This window comes from Trichechus manatus, unplaced genomic scaffold, assembly GCF_000243295.1.
Source record: "Trichechus manatus latirostris isolate Lorelei unplaced genomic scaffold, TriManLat1.0 scaffold00025, whole genome shotgun sequence".
NCBI lineage: Eukaryota > Metazoa > Chordata > Mammalia > Sirenia > Trichechidae > Trichechus > Trichechus manatus.
The window spans coordinates 19,972,804-19,994,900 of NW_004443961.1; the positions used below are offsets into that span (position 1 = coordinate 19,972,804).

Consider the following 22,097-nt stretch of genomic DNA (forward strand, 5'->3'; position numbering starts at 1 on the left):
ATGTTTCAAAAAAATTATTATTAAAAAAAGAAAAAACGGTAGATAAAGTTCTCATGTATTTCTCACCCTGCTTTCCCTAATATTACCATTTTATATAACTATAGCACAATTAATCAAAACTAAGAAGCTAACATTGGTGCATACTAAACTACAGATTCTATTTAAATTTCACCAGTTTTCCAACTGATGTCCTTTCTCTGACCCAGAATTCCACCTTGCATTTAGTTGTATGAGGATACATGGTGTGGTTATGTTTTATCACTTGTGATGTTAACCTCAGTCTCTTGGTTAAGGTAATGTGTTCCAGTTTTTCTACAGCAAAGCTACTATTCTTTTCTTTTGTAATTATTATATTAGGGGAGATACTTTCAGACTATGCAGTTGTTAAATGTTTCTTCTCAAATATTTGCTCCTGAATTTTAGCATTCTATCGGCAGATCATCCTGCAACAATTATTAGTGTGATATTTGCCTAATGGTGATTTTCAGTTTCTCTCATTGCTTCTACATTTATTAAATGAAATTCTTCTGAAAGGAAGAGCTATCTCTTCTCTCCATTTAAATAAGTTTATTCACTCAGTTATTGATTTATTTCAACATGAATTTATGGATATTTATGTTATGCTGTAACACACATTTGTCAGTTTCTTGTACTGTGACGGCTTACGTGTTGCTGGGATGCTGGAAGCTATGCCACTGGTATTTCAAATACTAGCAGGGTCACCCATAGTGGACAGGTATCAGCAGAGCTTCCAGACTAAGACATAATAGGAAGAAGGAACTGGCAGCGTACTGAAAAAATTAGCCAGTGGAAAGCTTATGAACAGCAGCAGAACACTGTCTGATATAGTACCCAAAGATGAGCCCTCAGATTGAAGGATATTCAAAGTATGACAAGGGAATAACTGCCAACTCAAAGTGGAGTTGACCTTAATGACATGGACAGAGTCAATCTTTTAGGACCTTCATTTGCTGATGTGGCACGACTCAAAATGAGAAGAAACAGCTGCAAACATCCATTAATAATAGGAATGTGGAATGTAAAAAGTATGAATCTAGGAAAATTGGAAATCATGAAAAATGAAATGGAATGCATGAAGATTGATATACTAGGCATTAGTGAGCTGAAATGGTCTGGACTGGCCATTTTCAGTTCAACAGTCACATTGGCTATTACGCAGGCAGTGACAAACTGAAGAGGAATGACTTTGCATTCATCGTCAAAAAGAACATTTCAAGATCTGTGCTGAAGTACAGCCCTGTCAGTGATAGAATAATATCCATACACCTATGAGGAAGACTAGTAAATACAACTATTATTCAAATTTACCCACCAACCACTAAGGCCAAAGATGAGGAAATTGAAGATTTTTACTACAGTCTGAAATTGATCAAACATGCAATCAGGATGCATTGATAATTACTGATGATTGGAATGTGAAAGTTGGAAACAAAGAAGAAGGATCAGTGATTGGAAAATATAGCTTTGGTGATAGAAACGACACCAGAGATCACGACAGAATTTTGCAAGACCAACTTCTTCATTGCATACACTTTTTTTCAACAGCATAAATAGTGACTCTACATGTAGACCTTGCCAGATGGAAAACACAGGAATCAAATCGACTACATCTGTGGAAAGAGATGATGGAGAAGCTCAGTATCAGTCAAAACAAGGCCAGGGTCCAACTGAGGAGCAGACCATTGGTTGGTCATAGTTAAGTTCAAGTTGAAGCTGAAAAAAATTAAAGCAAGTCCATGAGAGCCAAAATACAACCTTGAGTATATCCCACCTGAAGTTGGAGACCATCTCAAGAATATATTTGATGCATTGAATACCTGTGAGATGACATCACACATGAAGAAAGCGAAAGGTAATTAAAAAGACAGGAAAGAAACAAAAGACCAAAATGGATGTCAGAAGAGTCTCTAAAACTTGCTATTGAACATAGAGTAGATAAAGTGAATGGAAAAAATGATGAAGTAAAAAAATTAAACAGAAAATTTCAAAGGGTGGCTCGAGAAGACAAAGTAAAGTATTATAATGAAATGTGCAAAGACCTGAAGTTAGAAAACCAAAAGGGAATAACACACTTGGCATTTCTCAAGCTGAAAGAACTGAAGAAAAAATTCATGCTTCGATTTGCAATGCTGAAGGATTCTATGGGCAAAATATTGAACAACGCAGGAAGCATCAAAAGAAGATGGAAAGAATACACAGAGTCACTTTACCAAAAATAATTGGTTGACATTTAGTCATTTCAAGATGTAGCATATTATCAAGAGCCGGTGGTACTGAATGAAGAAGTCCAAGCTACGCTGAGGACAATGGCAAAAAACAAGGCTCCAGGAATTGATGGTATACCAATTGAGATGGTTCAACAAATGGATGCATCGCTGGAAGTGCTAACTTGTCTATGCCAGGAAATTTGGAAGATAGCTACCTGGCCAACCAACTGGAAGAGCTCCATAATTTGTGCCCATTCCAAAGAAAGGTGATCCAACAGAATGTGATAGTTGTCGAACAATATCATTAATATCACACACAAGTAAAATTTTGCGGAAGATAATTCAAAAATTGTTTTGGTAGTACATCAACAGGAAATTGCCAGAAATTCAAGCCACGTTCAGAAGAGGACGTGGAATGAGAGATATCATTGCTGAAGTCAGATGGATCTTGGCTGAAAGCAAAGAATACCAGAAGGATGTTTACCTGTGTTTTATTGACTAAGCAAAGGCTTTCAGCTGTGTGGAGCATAACAAATTTTGGATAACATTGCAAAGAATGGGAATTCCAGAACATTTAATTGTGCTCATGCGAAACGTGTACATATACCAAGAGGCAGTAGTTTGAACAGAACAATGGGATACTGCTTGGTTTAAAATCAGGAAAGGTTGTGGCAGGGTTGTATCCTTTCACCAGTTTATTCAATCTGTATGCTGAGCATATAATCTGAGAAGCTGGACTGTATGAAGAAGAATACAACATCATTATTGGAGGAAGACTCATTAGCACCCTGCAATATGCAGATGATACAAACTTGCATGCTGAAAGTGAAGAAGACTTTAAGCACTTGTTGAAGAAGATTAAGGACTACAGCCTTCAGTATAGATTACACCTTAACATAAAGAAAACAAAAATCCTCACAACTGGACCCATAAGCAGCATCACAATAAATGGAGAAAACATTGAGGTTGTCAAGGATTTCATTTTACTTGGATCCACAATCAATGCCAATGGAAGCAGCATTCAAGAAATCAAATGACATATTGCATTTGGCAAATCTGCTGTGAAAGACCTGTTTAAAGTGTTAAAAAGCAGAGATGTCACTTTGAGGACTAAGTTGTGCCTGACCCAAGCCATGGCATTTTCAGGCATATCATATACATGCAAAAGTTGGGCAACGAATAAGGATGACCAAAGAAGAACTGATGCCTTTGAATTATGGTGTTTGCAAAGAATATTGAATATACCATGGACTGCCAGAAGAATGAACAAGTCTTTATTGGAAGAGGTACAGCCAGAATGCTCCTCAGAAGCAAGGATGGCAAGACTTCTTATGTACTTAGGACATGTTATCAGGAGGAACCAGTCCCTGGAGAAGGATGTCATTGCTTGGTAAAGTAGATAGTCAGCAAAAAAAGAGGAAGACTCTTGACGAGATGGACTGACACAGTGGCTGCAACAGTGGGCTCAAACAGCAATGATTGTGAGGATAGCGCAGGACCATGCAGTGTTTCGTTGTGTTGTACCTAGAGTCACTATGAGTCAGAACCGATTTGACCAAACCTAAGAACAATATAGATTATAACTAATTCCTATTATTATTTATTTTTGTTGTTTAATTGTTCAAGCTTTGGCCACTGGGAACTGTTTCAGATTGACTGTTATGCCCTTTCACCAAGCCCATATTCTTTTTGTGGGCTTTACTTTATGGTGCTGTAACATGCTCTAGGCTTATATTTTCCCTATCACAACCCTGGAATCAACCACTTACCCAAGGAGCATTCTAAAATTACACTGCTAGAAATCTCGGTGGACAAAGGAAAGACTACCTCATTCAATGCTATGGGACTTTGAACTATTTAATGTTTCGTAACTTATCTCTCTGGACTATATTTAAAGTAGCTTCCTATCCATTGGGTTAATAATTTCAGTGAATATATTTTTTATTTCTAGAAATTATACTCGGTTCTTTTTCATATTTACTGTTTTTTTATCGTGTCTTTGACTTTCATTGGTAATTAAATGACTTGTTTTATGTCTTTAATTCTTTTAAGTACTTTTGTGTTACTTTCTGCTTGTTCTATTACTTGAAGTTCTTGGAGGTCTAATCCAGCTATTTGTTGTTTCTGCTGATTCTCACTTATGTTGGACTGTATCATTAGATGTTTTGTAATTTTTTTAATCATAAATGTATTTTTAGAGGGTCTTTTTTAAAATTTTTTTTCAGTGAGAATCCTTTGAGGTATGTATTATGGGAGTATCTTTTCTGAGTGGTCCAGGTACCCTAGGACTATCCCCAGCTATCCACTAGTTTATACGTGAATTTCTCAGTTGAAGGGTTTCTAGTTCAACCATTACAGTAAGGGTACAGTCCTTTAAGGCTCCTGGTTTTACACGGGAGTTTCAGTTGCAACTCCTTGCCTCCTACAGGCTAATGGTCCTTTCTCCTATTTCTCTGTTGGCATTTAAACCCATGCTGTTATGTTATGGAAACTGACAACTTCCTCACAATACCTGTAGCCTCTATGCAAGCATTTCCGTCTTGTTTCCGGTAATTAGTAATTCTCTTTTCTCTCTTTTCAGCCCAGCTTTATATTTAGTAAGATTGTATATATTATCAGTCGTTTCAGGTGTGATCCTTCGTATTACTGGAACCAGAAGTCAATCTGTTTTTTTTGAAAACAGACTAGTTATTGGATAATGAACAGTGGAGAAAGAACAAGTCAATAAGGCCAGGACCATGAACCTGGCTAATCTGGTATAGTTCAACAGACTGCATGAGTCAAAAGGCTAGTGGATCAGATCCACAGACTCAAGGAGACTGTCATAGCAAGATGGAAATAGGCTGAATTCAAGGAGGCCTCCAGGGCCAGAAGATCTCTAAGATCTAGTCAAGAACGGCCCAGGGTTGGAAAGAGTCAGAGAAACCAGACTTTTTTACTTGAGATTTTCCATTCTTGTTACTGTATGGGCGAGCCTGGGCTTACAAATATCCCCTGTGGATATGCCTTGCTCACATTTAAGGTTATGATCCATGACTCGGATTTTGGAATATTTTACCACAGTCCACATATAGAATACCATTTCAGACATTGGTTTTCAGTCTTGCCAGAAAGATGACTTGTTTTTTAATTTTTCCAACTCTAGAGAATAGTTAGAGGTTGTAGCCTGACTTCCGCTACCTCCAATGGAAAGGGAAAGGCCCTCTTTGTACTCCTGTAATTGACGGCCAGAGATCTTATAGACCCACAGAGTACATCAAAACATTTGTGGCACTAGAGAGGCCATACTTCCTCATGGTATCTCACTTTACAGAAATATTTGAATGACAAAGCTGAGTGTTGTTGACCAGCCTCACATGTGAGCTGTAGACCGTTTTTTTTCTCTCTCTTTCCTACAGGATATTTCTCTCTAGATGTCTTTCCATCACTAAAATTAAACATATCTTAAACTGAACTCATCATCTCCATTCCCCGTCTCCTGCTTATGTGCTCCTTTCAGCTTCCATCCCTTTTTATGTTGCTAATATTCACCCAGGTCTCTAGGCCTAAATTATCTCACTTTCTAATTCTTTCCCCGAATTCTTTGAATTATTTTATTTTCAATCTCAGATTTACCATTTCTCAATATCCCAATGCCATCAGTAATTTATAAGTATTGATGATCTGTTGTACTCACTACTGTGTAGGTGAATGGGGAAAGAGTTGCAAGACATGGTCATTGTCTTTAAAGAACTTAATTATCTAGTTGAGGAGACAACTTACATATACCAAAATAGTGAACAGTATAAGACAGTATATAATTAAATGCTAAATTGGGTAGCACAGACTTTTAAGTATTAGAAGTTAGAGGAAATAAAAGGATAAAATGAAGGCCTGAATTTTCAGAGAAAAGTTAATGAAGTGTAGTGTTTGAACTAGGTTGGAAACAACATAGATTGGAATTGAATAATATTTTAAGTGAGGAGAAAACATGAACAATTCAGTATACTGAGAATAAGATTTTTGAAAACTCAGGAGGCTGTTTATGGGTTGGAGACTAGTGAGTAATAGGATTTGAGAGAGATAGGTAGATGAGTGCTTTGACTTTGCCCCTAAGACTATCAGATGAATCTTTCAAATCTTTCATTTTTATTTTGTTTGTCTCCCAACTCAGGAATCTCTAAATGCTGCCTTTTCCTTTTGGTTCTGTTCCAAACTGCTTTAGTATTCTAGGTACTCTGTGATCCACCAGCTCTTTCCCACTGGTGCCCATGCTTTTTGTGCCTCTAATATGCTTTTTGTGTGTTTTAACTAATGCTTTCCATTTCCCCATGGCATGTCTGCCTGATTTCTGTCCATATTTAAAGTTCCATCTCAAGACTGACCACCTCCTGATACTCTCCCTGATGTCTCCCACCCACTGACATATCTTTCCTCTTTGGATTTCCCTTGAAATTAGTTTCCATTGAAAACAGTTCAAAATATAAACATGTACGTTTTTATCTTCCAATAATTTAGAGTTTTATACATTTCTTTTCAGTAAGGTGGTAAGTGCTTTGAGGGGTTATGGTTATGTTTTATACTTTATTGTTCTTCTTAGTACTATGTACAACTCTGAATATGTATTTGGTGTTAAATAGGTAACTTTTAAGGAATTAATTAGTTTTTTATTTCAGACACTGATTATTTGTAGTATTAGGTTTCTAGGTGGCACAAGGAGCTCTGGTGGCACAGTGGTTAAGAGCTCGGCTGTTAACCAAAAGGTTGGCAGTTCAAATCCAGAGCCGCTCCTTGGAAACCCTATGGGACAGTTCTACTCTGTCCTATAGGGTCACTATGAGTTGGAATTAACTCGATGGCAGTGGGTTTAGGTGGCATAAATAGCTTGCGTTTGACTACTAACCTAAAGGTTGGTGGTTCAAACCCACCCAGTGTCGTTAAAGCTACTTTTTGGTTTAAATGCGTCTACTATCATGCCTGGCACATACTAGTCCCCTTAGTAAAATGTTCGTTTTTCTTAGTGGATCCCAAGTCAAAGATCGTTTTTCTGCTGTTTCATGGAAAGTAGAAGATATAAATAAAAGCACAGAATCTAGGTTATCTGAGAAACAGTCTTTCTGTTTTTCAAAGAAAATAATACATCACGATCAGGCGGGATTCATACCAGGAATACAAGGATGGTTCAGCATTAGAAAATCTATCGATGTAATTCATCACATAAATAAAACAAAGGAAAAGAATCACATAATCCTCTCAATCGATGCAGAAAAGGCATTTATAAAATCCAACACTCTTTCCTGCTAAAAACTCTCAGCAAAATAGGAACAGAAGGGAAATTCCTCAACATAATTAAGGGCATATACGCACAACCAGCAGTCAACATTATTCTCAGTGGAGAAAGACTGAGACCCTTACCCTTGAGAATGAGAATGTGACAAGATTGCCCATTATCACCACTCTTATTCAATATTGTACTGGAAGTACTATCCAGAGCAGTAAGGCAAGAAAGGGAAATAAAGGGTATCCAGACTGAAAAGGAAGAAGTAAAACTATCCCTATTCACAGATGACATGATCCTATACATAGAACATATCAGAGATTCCACAAGAAAGCTACTGGATTTAATAGAAAGATTTAGCAAAGCGGCAGGGTACAAGATCAACACGCAAAAATCAATTGAGTTCGTCTTCACTAACAAAGAGAACTCCAAGAAGGAAATCGAGAAAACAATACCATTTATAATAGCCCCCAAAAGGATAAAATACCTAGGAATAAACCTAACCAGGGTTGTAAAAGACTTATACGATGAAAATTATAAAAGAAACTAAAAGAGACATATATAAATGGAAGAACATTCCATACTCATGGATTGGAAGACTTAACATTTTGAAAATGTCAATACTACCCAAGTGATCTATAGATACAATGCAATTCTCATCCAAATTCCAACAACATTCCTTTTTGAAATGGAAAAACTAATCACCAACTTTATCTGGAAAGGAAAGAGTCCCCAAAAAGCCAAAGTAATATTGAAGAAGAAGAACAAGGTAGGAGGCCTCACACTTCCTGATCTCAAAACATACTATACAGCTACAGTAATCGAAATAGCCTGGTAATGGTTCAATGACAGGCACATAGACCAGTGTAACAGAATTGAAAACCCAGAAGTAAACCTACCCATTTATGGGTAACTGATTTTCGACAAGTGATCAAAGTCTATTCAATGGGGAAGAAACAGTCAATTTAACAAATGGTGCTGGCAAAACCAGGCATCCATTTGCAGGAAAATGAAACAGGATGCATACCTTACACCATACACAAAAACTAAGTCAAAATGGATCAAAGACCTAAATGTTAAAGCTAAAACTGTAAATTAAAGTTCCTGGAAGATAACATAAGGACAAACTATGAGACCTAATTTTTTACAGAAATAGACTGTCAAATACAACTACAAACATAAGAACAACAGAAGACCTCCTAAAAATAAACTACTTATGCTCATCAAAACACTTTATCAAAAGAGTAAAAAGAGAACCTACAGACTGGGAAAAAATCTTTGGTAAAGACATATCTGTTAAGGGTCTAATCTCTAAAATACATAGAAAACTTCACAACTCAACAACAGAAAGACAAATAATCCAATCAAAAACGGGCAAAGGACATGAACAGACACTTTTCCAAAGAGGACATTCAGGTAGCCAACAAATACATGAAAAGATGCTTGCAATCATTAGCTATTCAAGAGATACAAACCGAAACTACAAAGAGATACCCTCTCACCCCTGCGAAAATGGCACTGATCAAAAAAACAAAATAAAAAATGCTGGTGAGGTTGTGGGGCGGATGGGACTTTTACACATTGATGATGGAATTGTAAAATGGTACAACCACTATGGAAAATGGTATGACACCTCCTCAAAAAGCTAGAAATAGAAATACTTCATGATCCAGCAATCTCACTTCTAGGTATACAGGTTTACTCTGCTATCTGAAAGTACAGTGTTCCTAGGAAACCTTTCGTAAGTCAAAATGGCATAAAGCAAAGAAGCAATTACCATTAATTTATATGGGAAAAAATTTGGAATGTTCCCAGACCAAAAAAATAACCTACCAAATAACACATAAAACCTAAAATAACACTAACGTACAGTAAAAAGCAGGAATTGCACAAAGTAAATCAAGATAAAGCACAGATGCTCACAGGCACAGCTCAAAGCTATGGCACCTTTATCCTGAGATGCAGTTCCCGGGGAAGGAGCTTGGTGATGTGTCTCTTGTTGCTCAGACGTGTGTTGCCTCTTTAACGTCTTGCTGCAAAACAAGCACTGAACACTATTTCAGCTTTTCGCCTTTTCATAAAAGCAATAATCCTCTTCGGATTTCTTTCAGTTAACAAATACAGGTACTAATGTAGGTCTTTAGTATAAGCGAAGTGGCGTAAAGCAAACTTTTGAAAAGCAGGGGATACTTGTATATAAGAGCTATGAGAGCAGTGACACAAATAGACATGTGCACACCTATGTTCATTGTAGCATTATTCGCAATAGCAAAAAGACGGAATCAACCTAAGTGCCCAATAGTGGATGAACAGATGAGCAAATTATGGCACATACATGCAGTGGAATACTATGACAGCTATAAGTAATGATGACATGGATGAATTGGGAGGACATAATGCTGAGTGAAAGAAGTCAATCACAAAAGGACAAATATTGTATGGTCTTACTTTTATAAAAAGACAAGGTTTACATAGAGAAAGCAACATTCTTTGTTGGTTGCCAGGGATGGGAGGAGGAAGAAGAGGGAATCACTTTCTAGATAGTAGATATCTATTGTTTTGGGTGGTGGGAAAGGCAATACCGAATATGGGTGACGTCTGCACAACCTGATGAAGCTAAATGATGACACTACGAAGTACACAAGAATAAGAGTTGATTTTAGTGAATGATATATACAATTTTGCAACAACAGTAATAACAACCAAAAAAAAAATGTGTGTGGTTACAAAAGTAGATATGTATACATATATATTTATAGGAAGGCACATGCGAGTATATGGGTGTGCATGTATAGGTGTATCGGTAGGCATATGTCTGTACATGTTTGTGTGTGCTACATATACTATGTATTCATATATATAAAATAAAGCACATGGGGGCATGTCTTAGTCATCTAGTGCCGCTATAACAGAAATACCACAAGTGAATGGCTTTAACAAACAGAAATTTATCCCCTCAAGTTTAAAAGGCTAGAAATCCAAATTCAGGGCACCAGCTCCAGGGGAAGATTTTCTTTCTCTGTCAGCTCTGGGGGAAGGTCCTAGTTATCAGTCTTCCCCTGGTCTAGGAGCTTCTCAGCACAGGGACCCTGGGTCCTCAGGACACACTCCACTCCCAGCTTTTCTTTCTTGGTAGTAGGAGGTCCCTAACTCTCTGCTTGCTTCCCTCTCCTTTTATCTCTTGTAAGATACAAGGTGATGCAGGCCACACCCCAGGGAAACTCCCCTTACATTGGTTCAGGTCTGTGACCTGAATAAGGGTGTTACATCCCACTCTAATCCTCTTTAACATAATCTTGCCTCATTAACCACAGGCAGAGATTAGGATTTATAATGCATAGGAAAATTACATCAGATCACAAAATGGAGGACAACCACATAATACTGAGAATCATGGCCTAGTTAAGTTGACACACATTTTGGGGGGACACAGTTCAATCCATAACAGGGTGCGATGACGTATACTTCCTAGAAAGAACCAAACACCCCGTGGGATTGGTTTACTGGGTTAGAAGGCTTAGGACCATAGTCTCATGGGAAAATGCGGTTTTGCATAACATAGTTGGCATATATATGTGTGTGTGTGTGTGTGTGTGTGTGTGTGTATGTTTATACATATATATGGGCATAACATAGTTCATAAAGCTAAAGCTAATGTTCTACATCCTAGCTTGGTGAATAGAGCCTGTGATCTTAAAAGCTTGTGAGCGGCCATGTAAGATACAACTATTGGTCTTTTCTCACCTGGAGCAAAAGACAAAGAAGGAAACTAAAGACTCAAAGAAGAAGCTAGTCTACAGGACTCAATAGCCCACATGTACCACAGCCTCACCTATCCTGAAAACAGAATAACTAGATGGTGCCTGGCTACCACTACCAACCATTCTGACCAATAGATGGTCCCAGATAGAATGGGAGAGAAATGTAGAATAAAACTCAAATCTCTAAAAAATGCTAGACTTACTGGACCAGTAGAGACTAGGGGAACCCCCGAAACTATCGCCCTGAGATACCGTATAAACTTGGAACTGAAGCCCCTCCCAGAGGTCACATTCCAGCCAAATAACAGATTGGCTCATAAAATAAACAATATCACCCATGAGTACTGTTCTTCTTTAAATAATCATCTATATGAGACCAAATGGTCAACAATTTACCCTAAAGCAAAGATGAGAAGGTAAGGGGGAGGGAGTGGCAAGGATTCGTGGAAAGAGAATAACCAGAATGGAAATAATGAGAATATTGACACATTGTGAAAAATGTAACCAGTGTCACTGAACAATATGTATAGAAATTGTTAAATGGGAACCTAGTTTGCTGTGTAAACTTTAACCAAACACACAAATACATTTATAAAAAGAAATACCCTTTCTGCTGTCTTCTCCCTCAAGCCACTATTTAATCTGTGTCCTTAAGTGTATATACCGCCACTCATCTGTCAGTTTGTCATACTGTGGTGGCTTGTGTGTTGCTGGGATGCTGGAAGCTATGCCACCGGTATTTCAAATAGTAGCAGGGTCACCCATGGTGGACAGGTTTCATCTGAGCTTCCAGACTAAGACAGACTAGGAAGAAGGACCAAGCGGTCTACTTCTGAAAAAACTGACCAGTGAAGACCTTATGAATAGCAACAGAACATTGTCTGATATAGTGCCGGAAGATGAGCCCGTCAGATTGAAAACACTGAAAATACAACTGGAGGAGAGCTGCCTCCTCAAAGTAGGGTTGACCTTAATGATGTGGATGGAGTCAAGCTTCTGGGACCTTCATTTGCTGATGTGGCACAACTCAAAATGAGAAGAAACAGCTGCAAACACCCATTAATACTAGGAACATGGAATGTACGAGGTATGAATCTAGGAAAATTGAAAGTCATCAAAAATGAAATGGAACACGTAAAGATCAATATCCTAGGCATTAGTGAGCTGAAATGGACTGGTTTTGGCTATTTTGAATTGGACGATCATGTGGTCTACTATGCAGGCAATGACAAATTGAAGAGGAATGGCATTGCATTCATTGCTAAAAAGAACACTTCAAGATCTATCCTGAAGTACAACACTGTCAATAATAGGATAATATCCGTATACCTACAAGGAAAATCAGTTAATATGACTATTATTCAAATTAACACACCAACCACTAAGGACAAAGATGAAGAAATTGAAGATTTTCACCAACTTCTGCAGTTTGAAATTGATCAAACGTGCCATCAAGATGCATTGATAATTACTGGTGATTGGAATGCAAAAGTTGGAAAGAGAGATCAGTAGTTGAAAAATATGGCCTTGATGATAGAAACGACACCTGAAATTGCATAATAGAATTTTGCAAGACCAACGACTTCTTCATTGCAAATACCTTTTTTCAACAACTAAATGGCAACTATACACGTGAACCTCACCAGATGGAAAACACAGGGATCAAATCAATTACATCTGCGGAAGAAGACAGAGAAAAGCTCAATATCATCAGTCAGAACAAGGCCAGAGGCCGACTGTGGAACAGACCAATTGCTCATATGCAAGTTCAAGTTGATTGTGAAGAAAATTAAAGCAAGTCCAGGAGAGCCAGTATATGACCTGGAGTGTATCCCACTAAATTTGGAGACTGTCTCAAGAATAGATTTGACACATTGAACACTAATGACTGAAGACCAGATTTGTTGTGGGATGACAGTAAGGGCATCATACATGAAAAAGCAAAGTGTCATTAAAAAGACAGGAAAGAAAGAAAAGACCAAAATGAATGTGAGAAGAGACTCTGAAAGTTGGTATTGTAGCTAAAGTGAATGGAAGAAATGATGAAGTAAAAGAGCTGAGCAGAAGATTTCAAAGAGCAGCTTGAGAAGAGTAAACTATTATAATGAAATGTACAAAGACCTGTTCTTAGCAATCCAAAAGGGTAGAATGTGCTCAGCATTTCTCAAGCTGAAAGACCTGAAGAAAAAATTCAAGTTTTGATTTGCAATAGTGAAGGATTCTATGGGCAAAATATTAAACAACACAGGAAGCTTCAGAAGAAGATGGAAGGCATACACAGAGTCACTGTACCAAAAAGAATTGGTCGACATTCAGCCATTTCAGGAGGTAGCATTTGATCAAGAACCAATGGTATTGAAGGAAGTCCAAGCTGCACTGAAAAAGCTGGTGAAAAACAAAGCTCCAGGAATTGACAGAATATCAGTTGAGATGTTTCAATAAACGGATGCAGCGCTGGAGGTAGTCACTCATCAATGCCAAGAAATTTGGAGGACAGCTGCCTGGCTAACTGACTGGAAGAGCTCCATATTTGTGCTCATTCAAAAGAAATGTGATCCAATGGAATGTGGAAATTATTGCACAATATTATTAATATCACACACCAGTAAATTTTTTCTGACGATCATTCAAAAGTGGTTGCAGCAATACATTCACAGGGAACTGCCTGAAATTCAAGCAAGAGTCAGAAGAGGACATGGAATGAGGGATATCATTGCTGATGTCAGATGGATCCTGGCTGAAAGCAGAGAATACCAGAAGAAGATTTACCTGTGTTTTGTTGACTATACAAAAGCATTCAGCTGTGTGAATCATAACAAATTATGGGTAACATTACAAAGAATGGGAATTCCAGAACACTTAATTGTGCTCATGCAGAACCTATACATAGACCAAGAGGCATAATTTGAACAGAACAAGGGAATACTGCTTGGTTTAAAATAAGGAAAGGTTGTGTCAAGGTTGTATCCTTTCACCAAATTTCTTCAATCTGTATGCTGTGCAAATAATCCGAGATTTGTATTATATAAAAAAGAAGATGGCATCAGGATTGGAGGAAGACTGATTGACAACCTGCAATATGCAGTGACACAACCTTGTTTGCTGAAAGTGAAGAGGATTTGAAGCACTTGCTGATGAAGATCAAGGACTCTAGCCTTCAGTATGGATTATATCTCAGTACAAAGAAAACCAGAGTTCTCACAGCTGGACCAATAAGCAACATCATGATAAACAGAGAAAATATTGAAGATGTCAGGGATTTCATTTTACTTGGATCTACAATCAACATCCATGAAAGCAGCAAATCAAATGATGTATTACATTGGACAAATCTGCTGTAAAAGCTTTCTTTAAAATGTTAAAAAGCAAAGATGTCACTTAGAAGACTATGGTGCACTTGATCCAAGCCATGATATTTTCAATTGCCTCATATGCATGCTAATCTGAACAATGAATAAGGAAGACCAAAGAAGAATTGATGCCTTTGAATTATGGTATTGGCAAAGAATAATGAATACGCCATGGACTGCTAGAAGAACGAACAAATCTGTCTTGGAAAAGTACAACCAGGGTGCTCCTTAGAAGCAAGGATGGCAAGACTTCATATTATGTACTTTGAGCATGTTATCAGGAGGGACCAGTCCTTGGAGAAGGATGGATATTATGCTTGGTAAAGTAGAGGGTCATAGAAAAGGTGAAAGACCCTCAACAAGATGGATTGACACAGTGACTGCAACAATAGGCTCAAGCATAACATTGATCGTTAGAATGGCGCAGGACCGGGCAGTGTTTTGTTCTGTTGTACATATGGTTGTTATGAGTTGGAATAGTTTGGATGGCACCTAACAAAAACAACAAGTATGTATAATTCTTTCAATTTTTACATCTTTTTTTATTTACTACCCCATGTAGTTTTTCTAAATAATTTATATTTGTAGATGGAGCTAAATTGTGTTTTAATTGCAGCTTTAGAGTATTAGAGAAGAGATTAGAGTATATTAGAAAAATTAATCTTTGTTAAACCATCTAATTGATTTGTCTTGGTGCTCTTCCTGCCTATCTGAGTTTTTAAATTTTAATAAAGTATCTATACGTGAAGAGATTATCTATTGTAGTTGGAAATTAATTTACAAAGACATTTCAATATCCATAAAACCAGATATTAAACTACGAATACTTAGGTTTAAGGGCATTGGGTCAGGTTAAAAAAGAAATATGGGGTAGGCGGGTTTAGTTTTATTTTATTATTTTATAGCCTCTTAAAAAATAAGTAACTTTAAGAACAGCATCTTATGTTACTATTTTAAATAATACTTTTATTCTCCTGTCTCCTTTAAAAGTTTGTAAGGTGGTTTAAGAGTACAAAATTTATATAAATTAACCTTCCAATTTTCTCAGTAGTGATGTAGTTTCAGCAGGGCTGAAAAAACTACGAGAAATGTGGATACCTGACTTTAGAAATGTTCTAGCATTATCTGATCTTTCTTCATTTCAGCGAATGTTTCTTGGACAATGTATGTAGTCATCTGGAATTAATTTGGTGTGTCTTTTTGTGGAGTGGGGCAGGAATGGAGAGAAATTGATTAATTGATTGATTTCTTTGTTTAACCAAAACAAAGTGGAAAAAGGAAATTTTTGAGGCAGGCTCGATCTTCTTCAACAGTTTCAGTTGGTTTAAATAATTTCTTCTGAGAGGTGGTCCCTTATCAAATCTTAACTTCTAGCAATGTTCTTGTTCTTTTCTTAAGGTTCCTGGTAAGTAGTGGCTTCTTAATTAATCGGAATTTCTTTAGGCATTGACTCTTTTTTATCTGCTTCACAGGTTGTTTGTATTCGCTCTACTTGGAATGCTCTCTCCCCAAAACTGAGTTGTGACACGAGACCTCTCATTTTAAAGACCCTCAGTGAACTCTTTTCTCTGGTTCCTTCCTTAACAGTCAATACAGCTGAATATGAGGTACGCATTTGGAGCTCAACAAGTTACCAGTTTCTATATTGGAAAGATGTGTGTGATGTCATACTTTTGGAATAACTATGATCTATTATTTTCTAAAAATTGTTTTGCATTTTTGTTCTGAGGACATATTAATACCTTATGGGCCATTAGGAGTAGGATATTATGTACGCTTATCAATTCTATGTCTTTAAGACTTATTTGCATACAGGATACCAAGTTTTCTCACTTGCCAAGTAACAAATTTAATACTAATGTGTTGTATTATGACAGTTATAGCTGAGATTTTTAAAAGTCAGTTCAAAATAGTATTTTTAAAATAATAGAATTCATAGGCCTATAATTTAAATTGATTTTATTAGTGTTTCAAGTTCTATAAATAACTTACAAAGACTTTAACGAAGGCAGGGCAGACTAGCCCAATTATACAGATGTATTGTCGCTTGTGTTTGGCATCTAGCTTTGCCATAGAGAGTTTTTTTTTTTTTTTTAACTGTGCTTTAGGTGAAAATTTACAGAGCAAATTAGTTTTTCATTAAACAGGTAATACACAAATTCTTTTGTGACATTGGTTGCCAAACTCGCAATATGTCAACACTCTCCCCTTCTTCACCCCGGTTCCCGTTTCCATCTGTCCAGTTTTCCTGTCCCTTCCTGCCTTCTTGTCTTTGCTTTTGGGCTGGTGTGCCCATTAGTCTCCTATGCATGAATTGAACTACGAAGCACGTTCCTCAGGTGTGTTATCGTTTGCCCTATAGACCTGTCTAATCTTTGGCTGAAGGGTGAACCTCAGGAGTGATTTTACTACTGAGTTAAAACGGTATCCGGGAGCCATACTCTTGGGGTTTCTCCAGTCTCTGTCAGACCAGCAAGCCTGCTCTTTTGTGTGTGTGTGAATTTGAATTTTGTTCTATATTTTTTTCTGGCTCTGTCTGTGACCCTCTATTGTGATCCCTGCCAGAGCAGTTGGTGGTGGTGACTGGACACCATCTAGTTGTTCTGGGCTTGCCATAGAGATTTGATTTTACATGTTAGTTCACTTATTTTTTTTTTTAATCATCTATGATTTTAAATAAAGACCATTGCAAAATCAGACTGTCTTCGGAGAGGAAAATAATTTTACAATTTACTCAGTTTTGTCACTGAAATGAATTAGAACACTTAATTGAAGAGCTTTTCTATAAGATTCATACATTACTGCTTACCATTTTCTTCAGTATATCTTGTTCCAGTAAAATGAGGAGTCAGAGGGTGGTGGATTATATTTGTCTCTACTTTTATCAGCTGTATTCTCTTTCATACTTACCTTTTTGCCTTTCTTCAAAAAGGAACGATTGATTTTTGCTTGTAGTCTTGGTGAACTTTTATTTTGATTTAGTGCTTCACAGACTTTGATAAAATACCACTCCATAAAGTTACAATAATAGTGCCTGTTCCAGATCATATGATTAGACTGGATTATAGGATAATACTTATAATCATTGTAAATTTTGCACAATGAATAAAATCAAGTTCATCCTTAACTGAGGATACAGTACCTAGCACAGTGCCTGGCATGTAATATATGTTGAGTAAGTGGTTGTGGAATAAATGAATGAATGAATAGAGAGTATTATGAGTTTATTCTCACATTTGAGCTTTGCATTTAGGATATTAAAAGAAGAATCAATTTGTGACTCCTAGAGTTGATAGTTCACCAGCAGTCATTTTGATGGCTGCTCTTCACAGGTACTTGCCCTTCTGTTGTCAGAGAGTTTGCAAGGCTGCTGACAAGAAGCTAAGACTAAAAACTAAAGTACGGGCATGTTGTCTATACTTATTTTCTGTCTTCAAGGATTGAAATTACATACGTTTATATTGCATGTACTTTGAGTTATTCAAATTTAATTACTGGCTGATTTATGAAGTGGTTTGTGTGCTAGTTTCGTTTGCTTACCTGTGGCTGTGGATTAGGGGTTTTTTTTGTTTGTTTTTCTTCCCTTTCTTTCATATTTTATAGTCTTTTTCACTGACATCTTATTTTGATTTTATCTTCATATTTACATAACGTTAGGATTCCTCTGTTCTTCACACAGACTGCTTTGGGGCTATTCCATCTATCCCTTCTCTCCTAGTCAGGGGGCTCCTTTCAGTGACCATAGTCCCCTGAGAAGCAGAAGTGAAGAAACAGTGGAGAGAGACATCTCTCTTTGTCTCTCACTTTCTCTCTTTTCCTCTCCTTTTCTTTCTCTCTGCCTCTCTTCCCCTACCGCCTCTTTGTTTAGATAATTTGTTTTCTTTACCTGCTTAGAATTTGTTCAGAGGTATGCCAGAGCTGAATTTAATTCTCCAAATCATCTCTTAAGTCACTGCTATCTCTGGGTGCCTGAGGACCTTGTGCTAGCACAACCTATGAAGCGTTCCAGAACCGGGCCTCACTCTACTTTTCTGCACCCTGCACTCCAAGAAAACTAAACCACTTGTAGTCTCCTATAGCTACCTCCAAATTTTTTTATTTCTTTTCCTTGGTTCATATTGTTCCCTCTGTCTGGAATTAACTTCTTGTTCACCTCTAATTTGAAAACCTCTTTTAGAAAATAAAGGATTGGTCTAACTCATTCCATACTTTGAGGATTTATCTGCAAATAGGTGTCCGTTGTTTCTAAAGTACTTTATCTATACTGCTCTTAGGGCATTTATTTCTGTTTGCCCTAGTGGCATAGTGGTTAAGAGCTCAGCTGCTAACCAAAAGGTTGGCAGTTCAAATCCACCAGCCACTCCTTGGAAACCCTGTGGGGCAGTTCTGCTCTGTCCTATAGGTTGCTATTAGTCAGAACTGACTCGACGGTACCTAACAACAACAATGTGTATACTAATATTATTATGCATACATATTATTATGTATACACAATATTATTATGTATACACAATAGTATATACATATACTAATAATATATGTATACATATATTATTGTTTCCATTGAACCGTAAGCTTGTTGAAAATAGAGTCCATGTTTCAATTATAGTGTATTCTCTGAATTGCTTTGCACAGTGCTTGGCACATTCGTTCATTCATTCATAATGTATTTATTAAATCTGTACTAGGTCTTAGAGATATTAGTAAATAATAATAGTACTATTTTTGAATACCTATTATATTCCCAGCACTGTTCTAGTTACTTTATACCGATTAGTTCTAATATTTGATAGAAAGGTATTATCTTTCATTTTATAGCTAAAGAAACTTGGATTTTTAGAGATCCATTCATTCATTAAACGGATATTTATTGAATATCTGCTATGTGCCAGGCAAGTAACTTGACAAGGATTATAGTTACTAAATGGAAAGCTGTTGTCTGAACTCAGGACATCCTAGCTCCCCAGTCTGTATTTTTTCATTACACCAAGTTGTTAGTCCCATCCCACCAGAAGCTCAGTGTTAGGAAAGGAGATGCAATGATAACTGTAATAACATTTGATGAATATAGTTAATCAAGGGAGTGTGATGGTACTCTTTGACTTGGTCTGTGAGGAATTAGTAAAATGTTGCTTCCCATTGAAGTTTTGGGGAATATAATGTGCAAAAGCAAGGGGATATAGAACAACCTAATGTGATTTAGAAGAACAAGAAGTTAGATGTGACTGAAATGAAGAAGACACTGAGTGCTAGAAGACAGCGGGCTTTTTATGTTCAGTCAATAATTTATTTAATATTTATCCCCTTTGAGGAACTGTTATAGGCTCTGTGGTTTTTTAAAATGGAAAAGACACAGTCATTGCACTAAAGAGTGTACAACTTGATAGCTAATGAACCACACATACACACACAGATTGTCATACCAGATGCTAAGGTATTCCACGTGTCTATGGAAGTTTAGAGAAGAGAGAACTCTCTTCTGGGTAGGGGATCAGGAACAGTGGTATGAAAGAGGGTAGGGGAGTGACGTTTGTACTAGGACCTGAGGAGGTCAGTAAGAAATGGTTAGGCTTATAAATTTAATCATCTTAACATCTCTATGTATTTAAGATAGCCATGTGTTTAGATTATGGGTCTGTTTCTGAGTATTTTCATTTTATGAATGATAAGTAAATACAGGTTAAGACAATTATTGGTGGTATAATTTTTAAAGTGACTGACTTTTTTTTTTTAGATTGTTTATTCTCTTAGTTTTAGCTTTATCTTAAAAATGCATTCTGTTGTTTGCTGACTTTTCAGAATTTTAAAGTTCAAGTCCTCAGCTTCCTCTGGACTCAAACTCAAAACAAGGTACTGTCACACAGGGTATCAGTGAAACAAAACAAATCTGGGAAAAGAATTGTGAAATAAGACTTTTAGAATAAAAGATGTAACTCCTTTGAAATAATGAATTCAGGATTTTAAAAAATTGTGACTATTAGTAAGTTTAGCTTTTAGAAATTATTCTCAATTTATGCCCATTGTTACATTTTTTGCCATAAAGTAAACTTAATACTTTGTGAATCTGACAAATGTGAAGGACTGTCGCCATGATCTCGTGTTTTCATATGGCCCTTTCCCTTTTGTTTTGCCCCTTTCCCCCACCAACAAGCATACCAAACAAACAAGCAAAAAAATCCGGTCCATTTTTTAGATGCCTTTTCCAGTCAAGGAGTAGTATAGAGAAGAGGGTGTAAGTGGTGTTATACCCATCTCATGGGTGAAAGAGCTTAAATTCCAAAAGGCTAGCTTGCCCGTTTAAAAGTTGGATAACCAGCGCTGAAACCCAGACCTATCAGACTCTTAACCCTCATACTCCTTCCACTAAACTGTTTTACCTCGTGGGAACCTGAGCAGTTATGAGTTACTTTATGTTTAATGTCCAAACTAGGATAAAAATTTAGTGCTTCTGATCCTCTGCCCAATGGTATTTTGTTTCTATTTTGAAACTGGGGCATGTTCTCCAGAAAAATGTTTAATGCAGATAATTTTTCCATTTGTTCTTATTTCCCACCTCAGGTCCTTTCACTCCTTCCTTCATGTTTGCTTTAGAAATGAGGATGAAGTTCCCTAATCTCATTTCTGAAATTGCTAGTATATATCCTTTTGGCCGAAGCAAAGCTTGGATATCATTCCTAAAGCACAAATTATAAAACCTTGAGGCTCATGGGGGAAGGATATTTTTCTTCCTCCAGACTTGATATTTAATATGTGTTTTTTCTTTTGTTTGTTGACTTTTCTTTTACCCCCATCTAGGACCCAGTTGTAGCAAATGCTGCATATAAATCTCTGTCACAGTTTAGCGCAGGGGAGCACACCATTCTTCATCTGCCTGAAAAGGTAGGCATTTCTGCTTTCCCACCATTATCTCTTAATGCTGGGTTTTACAGCTTTATAATGTATCCTCTCTCTTAGGAGATCCTTACTGAGTGCTGTGTATGTAACTAGATATGTTGTCCATAAAAGATAAGAGTTTATGTTAATTATTTGTTTAATCTGTAAAAGACTGTGGAAGTCTTAGGCTTTGGAGCAGATGGAAGACACGTATGGTGCAAATAAAGTCTCCTTAAGGTGACTGGGTGTCTGGCTGCATTCCTCTGCCAATGGCTTGCTCCAGAAGGTCTGTACCACCGTAGGAACCACTTTGCCAAGTCAGCATGCCATCTTGGACTTCAAGGACTTCAAATCCAAGCATGGCCTGCATAGACTAAGATTTTATACCACCCGTGCAGCCAGAGATCTTTATTTGTGATGAAGAATTGAGATGCCATATGAAAAAAAATCTCCTTTTTATTGTTACACTGTGAAATGATACATAGGTTAGCCCTGGAGAACTGGATGAAGAAAATACCACTATCTTTTAAGAGTTAGCGTATAGTATGATGTTATCTTCATTTTTAACTAAACTAAAAATGTACAATAATTTCTAGTATCTAACTAATATAGTCAACTTTAAATTAAG

At 37.0% G+C, this 22,097-nt stretch overlaps 1 protein-coding gene across 1 annotated transcript in view; it reads left to right on the forward strand.

Annotated features, from left to right (window-relative positions):
• FOCAD (focadhesin) overlaps window positions 1-22,097 on the forward strand; it is a 303,131-nt gene that overhangs the window by 158,704 nt on the left and 122,330 nt on the right. Inside the window, exons 14-16 of the mRNA XM_012554721.2 lie at window positions 16,069-16,203; window positions 20,396-20,446; window positions 21,392-21,475. Coding sequence (XP_012410175.2) covers window positions 16,069-16,203; window positions 20,396-20,446; window positions 21,392-21,475 — 270 coding nt within the window. The remainder of the gene's footprint in view (window positions 1-16,068; window positions 16,204-20,395; window positions 20,447-21,391; window positions 21,476-22,097) is intronic.